At 37.7% G+C, this 9,962-nt stretch overlaps 1 protein-coding gene across 1 annotated transcript in view; it reads right to left on the minus strand.

The window, feature by feature from the left end:
* Window positions 1-351: 351 nt before the first annotated feature.
* Window positions 352-9,962, minus strand: part of LOC130090810 (WD repeat-containing protein 7) — a gene marked incomplete at its 5' end in the record, with an annotated part of 108,084 nt that continues 98,473 nt past the window's right edge. Inside the window, 3 exon segments of the mRNA XM_056258416.1 lie at window positions 352-1,171; window positions 4,582-4,686; window positions 9,333-9,432. Coding sequence (XP_056114391.1) covers window positions 968-1,171; window positions 4,582-4,686; window positions 9,333-9,432 — 409 coding nt within the window.

The raw sequence follows: 9,962 nt of genomic DNA on the forward strand, positions 1-9,962 counted from the left end.
TACACATATATTTATGCTGTGTTTAATTCAGAATAATTAATTTTATGAATTTATTTTAATGTTTATTAATGCCTTTCAGTTTAAGAATGAGATTTCTAATGAGAATTTGAGCCTGGAAATGTGTTTAATTGTCATGAAAAAATTGCATAAAAACCTTAATAGTCCTAAAATAGTTCCTTGCACAAATATATATATTCCTTCTGATTTGGGGATGAAATACCAAATATATTGGGTTTTCTTGAAATTCTGTTGCAGATTTAAATCTTTTACACTGAAGTCGTCTGTATAATATATTCCTCTACCTCTCGCTCTGTGGATTACAGCAGACGGCGGGAAAGAAGCGAACACGACTGATGTTTTTACACGTGTATTTCACACCAACCAGCGACTCACACAAACACAAACAGACAAAAGCTAACCGAAACATTTCACAACTACACCACGAGCTCAAATAAAAACCATTCCTGAAAATAATTCCTATGACACACGATATCACGATATGATTCTAGTCATTCAGTGCGAATGATGATTCTTTGATTATAAATAATGTAATTTCTCAGTCTCGTTTCAGGACGGGATCTTTAGACATTAACAAGTAAAAAGGACCATGAGTAAAATGTATGTTTGAGTGTGTTTTTATTTATTTATAAATCTGCATGTCTGCATGCAGCTGGAATGATAGAATAGTTTCGGTGAATCAAGTGAGTGATTTTGAGTGAATCAAACAATACATCAACGTGAGTGAATTAAAAGAAATATACGACCAAAACCTTGCTTGACCTTCAAGCACAAAAACACACGTAAACACACGTCTTAATGACCTGCAGTCCTTTATCATCTCCATAAATAGTCAAAAAAAGAGGGAAATTGCAAACACTATAAATAAAAAGAGGAATGAAACGGGTGTGGAGAGTGTAAACTGGATACAGCTGCCCGCGGGACACTAGGAAACGCGACCTTTGACCCCTCAGACCATGAAGCGATGCTCCTTGCCGTCGTGAGCCATGAGGATGACGTTGCGGTTGGAGGTCCAGATGAGCCGGGCGAGTTTGAGGGCGTTCTGGGATCCGGGCGACGCCGGCTGGACCGGGGGAACCTGATAGGTTTTGATGCATCGGAGCTGAGGAGCAGAATTCAACATCCCGATGCTTCCTAACAGAGACGTGTTCATCTGAAACACACACAGAGAGAGAATAGTAGTCCTGTACGATTGTTGCTTGTCAGACTGTACGAACATGATCATCGCTGTAAGCATTGTCACACTGTAAGATCTCATTTGTCATTAATGTCAGACTGTACGACAAAAAACTGACGCACAGAAGAAAACTTGCCAAGAGTTTTACGTTCGGTGATAGTGAGCTTCATTAAATGCAAAGACAGATAGATAGACAGACAGATAGATAGATAGACAGACAGACAGATAGACAGATAGAAAGATAGACAGACAGATAGAAAGATAGACAGACAGACAGATAGATAGACAGACAGATAGATAGACATAGATAGAAAGATAGATAGAAATATGACAGACAGATAGACAGACAGATAGACAGACAGAAAGATAGACAGATAGAAAGATAGATAGACAGACAGAAAAATAGATAGACAGAAAGATAGACAGACAGATAGATAGACAGACAGACAGACAGATAGACAGACAGAAAAATAGATAGACAGATAGACAGACAGATAGATAGACAGACAGACAGACAGAAAAATAGATAGACAGACAGAAATATAGATAGAAAGATGACAGACAGATAGACAGACAGACAGAAAGATAGACAGAAAGATAGATAGATAGACAGATAGACAGACAGAAAAATAGATAGACAGACAGAAAGACAGATAGATAGATAGACAGACAGTAAAATAGATAGATAGAAAGATAGACAGATAGACAGACAGAAAGATAGATAGACAGACAGACAGACAGATAGATAGATAGACAGACAGACAGATAGATAGACAGACAGAAAAATAGTTAGACAGACAGAAAGATAGATAGACACAGACAGAAAGATAGATAGACAGACAGAAAGATAGACAGATAGAAAGATAGACAGATAGACAGACAGAAAAATAGATAGACAGAAAGATAGACAGACAGATAGAAAGATAGACAGATAGAAAGATAGACAGACAGAAAAATAGATAGACAGACAGAAAGATAGACAGACAGATAGAAAGATAGACAGATAGAAAGATAGATAGACAGATAGACAGACAGAAAAATAGATAGACAGACAGAAATATAGACAGACAGATAGAAAGATAGACAGATAGATAGATAGAAATATGACAGACAGATAGACAGACAGATAGATAGACAGATAGATAGATAGAAATATGACAGACAGATAGACAGACAGAAAGATAGACAGACAGAAAGATAGACAGACAGATAGAAAGATAGACAGACAGAAAGATAGAAAGATAGACAGATAGATAGACACAGACAGACAGAAAGATAGATAGACAGACAGAAAGATAGACAGATAGAAAGATAGACAGATAGACAGACAGAAAGATAGATAGACAGACAGAAAGATAGACAGACAGATAGAAAGATAGACAGATAGAAAGATAGATAGACAGATAGACAGACAGAAAAATAGATAGACAGACAGAAAGATAGACAGACAGATAGAAAGATAGACAGATAGATAGATAGAAATATGACAGACAGATAGACAGACAGATAGATAGACAGATAGATAGAAATATGACAGACAGATAGACAGACAGAAAGATAGACAGACAGACAGAAAGATAGACAGACAGATAGAAAGATAGACAGACAGAAAGATAGAAAGATAGACAGATAGATAGACAGACAGACAGACAGAAAGATAGATAGACAGACAGACAGACAGAAAGATAGATAGACAGACAGAAAGATAGACAGACAGATAGATAGACAGACAGATAGATAGACAGATAGAAAGATAGACAGACAGAAAGATAGATAGAAAGATAGACAGATAGAAAGATAGATAGATAGATAAATAGACAGGTAGTCATATATATATATATATATATATATTTGTATTTAAATGTGTATCACTGCTTTGGAATGAAATTCAACTTGAATTAAGAGAGAGAGAGAGAGAGAGAGGGAGGGAGAGAGAGAGAGAGGGAGAGAGAGAGAGAGAGAGGGAGAGAGAGAGAGAGAGAGGGAGAGAGAGAGAGAGAGAGAGAGAGAGAGAGAGAGAGAGAGAGAGATGCCAGTAACACATGAGACGGCAAAAAAACAGAAATTTGAACAAATATGACAAATCTGAACATGAGATCATACCATGTAAGATAAGTGAAACACACACATACACAGGAAGATATAGAGTTCCCACACACTGAGTCAGTCGGTCTACAAACCCTCAAAAAACATGACACACACACACACACACGTGTTCCTCCAGTGCTCCAGAGAGGGGTAGGGCTTCAGTGGTGTCAGACGGCCAGTCGCCCTCATCCCAGCCTGGGCAACGAGAGGACGCCTGAGGACCCTGAGGACTCCAGTGTTCATTAGCACACACACACAAACACACCATTCAGACTGCCTGGTTTACCCTTACAGTAATGAAACCATTAGCCAGGAAGACATTCTTACACACACACACACACAGGAAGAGAAGACGACTCGACGGTGTTTCTGAAAGACCTGCTTAAGAAGACAGACACTCACGAGACGTCAGTCTAAATACACACATCAAATAGACTACTCTTATAGTTCATTCGTGTTTAACTTTTCCCCTGTTATTCATGGATGTTTCCAGCAATCTGTGTTTCCACTGTTATACAGTAGGTGGCGCTGTTACACATCTCCTGAAAGAGTACAGAATCTCCTGATCAAAACACAGGAGAAGCAGAAACAAGCGATAGAAGCATTGCTGACGCACATGTCAATTATAACACGATCATCAACATTAAACAGCATATGAATCAAAACTGCCTAATGTTACTGAATGAAATGTATTATAGGTAGGTTTTTATCAATGTAAAATTAAATAACAAAATATATATATTTTTAATGTATGTACCTTTAGTAATATATTATTTTTCATTTGTTAATATAAACTATGATTAATGTATTTTATAAATAAATTACTATCAGGATTTTAATATAATAATAAGTTTGTGAGCTCTAAATCAAACGTAAAATTGTGTATTTTTTCTATTTTTTTTTCATTTTCATCAAAATGTAAACTTAACTAAAACTTATAATGCAACTAAAACTGTATTATAACTTAATTAAAATTTTATTTCACACACATTCACACACAATTTTAAAATTTGTTATATTATAACATTTTGTTTGTTAATATTATTTTTTTATTAATTTTATAAATAAATATAAAACACACACAAACACACATACAAGCTCACACACTCTCTCACACACTCTCTCTCTCACACACACACACACACCTCTAAATATGATCCGATTTTATCAGCTTTTTGTTCAAAATATTGCTTTTTTTAATGAAACTTACCCACATTCAAGTGTTGATAAAAATGAATGCATGTGTAAAATGACTTCTTCAAGCTAGAGGTCAAGGGTCAGAGGTCAGGGGTGTTTACCTGCCAGAATGAGATGTGGCTGTCAGCGTTGGAGTAAGTGGCCAGGTAACGTCCGTCCGGTGCGAAGGAAACCGCTGTTATTGGTCCTTTATGCCCGTGAATATGCTGTGGGAAAAAAGGCGCAGGTTTACATGTTATTGCAATTTCTATAGTAATGTTTTCAATACAATTCAAAATGAGCGCATTGGAAATGAATGGAAGATGAACTTCATCTAGTGAAAACTTTTGGTACTGCAGCCAAACACAATCTCACTGAAAGCTCATTATTTGAGATATCAAGCTCTAATTTGGAACACAACTTGTTTAGATTTATTGTTTATATTTATCTACTCTCGTGTAATGGAAATCACTGCGTACATTTAATAAGTACCATAAAATCCCCTAAAAATACACAATATTAAATTTAAAACATGATCAAACTAAAATATAGTACATTCCTTTCATTCAAATAATAAAATTAATTCTGTCATTTTTGACCGCCACACGAAGAGCACCAGAGGGTTAACATGTCTAGATTGTTTTCATGACTAAATCCAGGAGCCGGTTTCATAAAGAGAGACTTCGACTACGGCTTAGATATAGTAGAGAGTCAGACTTCAGATAGACGTCTACATCACACCGTTGCACAGAGCACTGAAGACTCTGACTATCTGAAGTAGGACTACACTGCAGTGCATTCTGGGTAAAATAAGACACTTTTCAAAACAAAAAAACATGGCGGATGGAGTAAGCGCATTCAGCCGCTCGGTGCAGTTTACCCCAGCGGGAGATGTGTGTGTGTTGGAGGAGTGTAACAGTTACAAGGACATTTTACTGGGGAGATTTAGCGGAGAATGTAGAAACAAGAAGAAATGTTTCATTTGGACAAAGATTGACAGTTAACAGCGTTAATCCGACCGCTGAGCGGAGCGTTACAGACGTACAGAAAAGATACAAAAACACGTACAAGATGCCAAAAAAGAAATATTTAAGAGGAAATATCCAAAAACAGGAGGAGGACCCCAAGAGAAACTTAAAGACACTGAAATGGTGATGAATATATATGTGGACAGGCGCCTGTGTTTTCTTTCGGCTGTTTGTAGTGTAACTGACTGTTACTGCTGGTTGCCAAGGTAACATATATGCTACGTTCACAATGTTTGTAATGTAACTGATTGTTACTGCTGGTTGCCACGGTAACAGAGTCTTAGACCTGAGTTAGCCTGGGGGAAAGGAGTCTAATTTTTTTGGTCTAAATTCGCCTTTGGCTAAGCCACACCCTAGAATGTAGATTGACCAATCACAGCGCAGCCAAGAACGAGCTCCCACAGAGGTCCGACACTTTTTCACAGTGCTCCATTGACTTTAACACAGGCGTCTCATATTTTTGGTCTCGGCAGGCTATTAGCGTCGTAGTTTTATCAAAAATATGGTGAAACGTTGTGCCTGGGGCATTTGTAACACAGATACGCGTTTCCCAGAGAGGTTGGAGGGGGGTGTGCGTTTTTTTTCCTTCCCAAAACTGAAGTCAAATTCTGACAAGTGTCGTCTTTGGATTAAACTGTGTGGACGTCCTCACAGTCAGCTACGTTAAACCCCTCAACAAGCTCACTTGTGTGCTCTAAAGTAAATGTTGCTTTTAACCTTAATGTGAAGTTATACTAGTTAGACAGTGTTATGCTGTTTGGTTATGATTTCGGTTCTCTAACGTTACCCTAATTAATGAAGAAAGGTGCTAGCAAGCAAGCTTAGCGATAGTTTAGTTATCACGTAGCGTTAACCTAAGTCAGGATTGTATGTTTTGAGTAGCGGCTGGATGTTAGCTAACTTTGTTATTCAAGATACAAACACCTAACGTTAATGTTACAGACACGCTGTGGTAGTTTTGAAGGTGACTAACGTTACCGCCACCGTGTTGCCACAGTCCAACATTATTGTTTAAATTTCTTTAAAAAAATTACCACATTTGAAAGGTGAGACTTTGTTTAATATGTTTAATATGAAAAGTAACCTGGTCTGTCAGCCTGTTGTCAGTCTCCTCTCTGCTCCGCGATGTATTTTTCACTGCTTGAGAACATGGTGTGTGCGTGAGAGCGGCGTAGCTTGACGGACATAGCGACAGTAACTAAGGGGGGCGGGGCTTAGCCAAAGGTGAATTAAGTCAGTCTTTATTTTTGTGAAACAGTCTAACTTGCAGTAGACTAGTCTAAGAGCAAATTATAGACTTGTCTGACACTATAGACCGGTCTAAAATAGCTTTGTGGAACCGGCCCCTGATGTTTTTCTTTCCCTAAACCTGCAAAGCCGAGGCTTCAGATGAACACGTTCCCCAACAGCAGAGCATCATCTGCTCACAGACGTCTGTATAACCGCCAGTCGATGTGTTGACATGCTGAAATGAACATCAGCTCATCATGTGGGAATGACAAACAGACGGTGTAACGCAATAACCCATCGCTGTCACGAGGAACGGGCCTCACAATGGAGCGATTGGATTAAAGACATATGCGGCTTTATGAGAGCTCAAAACTAAAGTAATCTCTTACAATTAAAGATGAAACGCAATGAAAACAGCGTCACCTGACCCGCGTGTGTAATGAAAATCTGACGGCGGAGATATTGGCCTGTCAAATCACGACGCTTCATCCAAAACTCCTCCAGACGGCAAAACACACGTTCAAGATTGTTTCTCTTCATAAAAATAAACTATAGAATTTATGACTTTCTGCATGTGCTTTAAAACCCATAAAGACAATGTCACGCACAGCTGAATAATACAGATAATAAAGAGACATTATCCTAATTTATTTGATATTTAATGTTAACAAGTGAATCTATTTGATAAGTAATGAAAAATGTAATTTTATCCTGACAATTATTTAATTCACTCCCGTTCAAGTTTGGGGGTCGTTAAGATTTGTAATGTCTCTTCAGTGTCACATGATCCTTCACAAATCACTCTAATATGATGATTTGATGCTCAAGAAACTTATGATTATTATCAGTGTTGAAATAAAAAAAATATTTTAGGATTATTTGATTAATAGAAAATTCAATAGAACCACATTTATCTGAAATAGAATATTTTGTAACATTATAAACTACTGTTCAAAAGTTTGGGGTCAGTAAGAATTTTTTTGGGGGGGCGGGATAAATAAAAAAAAGTAAATACTTTTATTCATCAAGGATGAATTAAATGGATCAAAAGTGACAGTAAGGACATTTATAATGTTACAAAAGATTCAATTTCAGATAAATGCTGTTCTTTTAAACTTTCTATTTATTAAAGAATCCTGAAAAAAAAAATGTGTCCACAACTGTTTTCAACACTGATAATAATCATAAGTTTCTTGATCATCAAATCCTCATATTAGAGTGATTTGTGAAGGATCATGTGACACTGAAGACTGGAGTAATGATGCTGAAAATACAGCTTTGATCACAGGAATAAATTACACTTTACTGTATATTCACATAGAAAACAGCTGATTTACATTGTAATAATATTTCATAATATTACTGTATTTTTTGTATTTTTAATCAAATAAATGCAGCCTTGGTGAGCAGAAGAGACTCTTTTAAAAACATTAAAAATCTTTCAGATCCAAAACTTTTGACTGGTAGTGTATGTCAGGCTTTATTAGTGTTAAGAATGAAATGATCTACAAAACAAAGTCTAAACGGTTCAGGCTGAATTAATTGCTGAAGTCACTTCCTGTTTAAACGGGCGAACCAGAATAAGCTGCGATGTGAACCAGACTATATGATGAGTGTGTGTGTATGAACAGCGTATCGACCAACGCAACAGAACAATCGTGCAGGAGAAGCTGATGGGAAAATGTGCTGCATCAGGAGATTCGGACAAAACACACACACACACACACACACTGTGTTTAATTAGTAAATGCAGCAGACGTCTGTAGTCCGGCTGTCCACTTCACAGATCAAAGAGAGGACAGATGGTGTGCAGAGTGACCGGACACACACACACACACACACACACTGGAGGACGTAATGTTTGTGTTTCAGATTCTGATGAAGATCATGTGATCAGTGATGGTCATGTTGAGGGCATTATGGGATGCACATATGATCTGATCGCTGGATTCCCCAGACGACGATTTCAGAGAGATTTGATCTTCACAACTGTAAACAGCCTAAAATCAATCCTTCAATCAATTCAGCTGTGAGGCCCAATCTAACTGTCTCAAACACACACACTCTCACACACACACACACACACACACACACACAGACACAACTAATGTGAGAGTGAGTGAGTGTGTGTTTGTGTGAGTGTGTGTGTGTAAGTGTGAGAGTATGAGTGATTTTGTATGGGAGTGTATGTGTGTGTGAGTATGAGCATGTGTGTGAGTGTGTGTGAGTATGAGCATGTATGTGAGTGTGTATGAGTCTGTGTGTGTGAGTGTGTATGAGTGCGCGCAAAGGTCTGTCTTATCAACTCAACCGAGAGTCAGTGTGTTTCTCTGACAGTATGACTGACACACACACACACACACACACAGAGCTCAGACTCATCATGTGACCCCAGCTGTGACATCACGGTCACCTGGACCGGGTCGATCACACAATCTCCAGCTCTGCAGGGCAGCGTTTCCCATCATGCACCTCTGCCTGCTCACACCTGTCCTCTGCCCTCCGACACACACCTGCACTCCAGGTGAACACACACTCAACACACACATCCCGTCGCACATCCACACACACACACACATCCCGCCGCATACACACACACACACACACACACTCACCTGGCATTTCCCAGTGCGAACATCATAAAGGGCCACTGAACCCTGCCGGGCGCCGACAGCGATGCGATAACTGCGATCGCAATACGCCACCATATAAAACCTGCGGAGAGAGAGATGGAGAATATCTCAGAGACGACACACTGCATACTAACACACTACTGAGGCGACTCCTGCAGTGCATGATGGGTAATCTGCACTTTACTTGACCATCCAAATCCAGTGCGTTAAATCAACCTCGATGTTAATCTTTCTTGGACATTAAAATCATTTAATTAAGAGTAATTAAAAATTTTCCTACAAAATTAATTCATAAATCATTTAAAATAAATATTAATTTCTCAACAAAATATATTTCTAAATAATCTAAATTAACTTATTTTTCTCCAAAATGAATTTATAAATCATTTTAAATAACTAATTTTTCTCCAAAGTGAAATATATTTTTCTGTTATAGAAAAATCAAAAACAATTTATTTCTGGTGTAATTGAATGGCATGCTAAATTAGTATTTGTATTTTTTCACAGTATCATTTTTATTTACTCAGTAATGAATTTTCTATTATAACTTTTTTGTCATAAAATACATGCAAAGTGATTTATTACTTTTAAAATACAAAAAAAAGAGATAAT

This window comes from Rhinichthys klamathensis, unplaced genomic scaffold, assembly GCF_029890125.1.
Source record: "Rhinichthys klamathensis goyatoka isolate OS25496 unplaced genomic scaffold, OSU_Roscu_1.1 h1tg000151l_1, whole genome shotgun sequence".
NCBI lineage: Eukaryota > Metazoa > Chordata > Actinopteri > Cypriniformes > Leuciscidae > Rhinichthys > Rhinichthys klamathensis.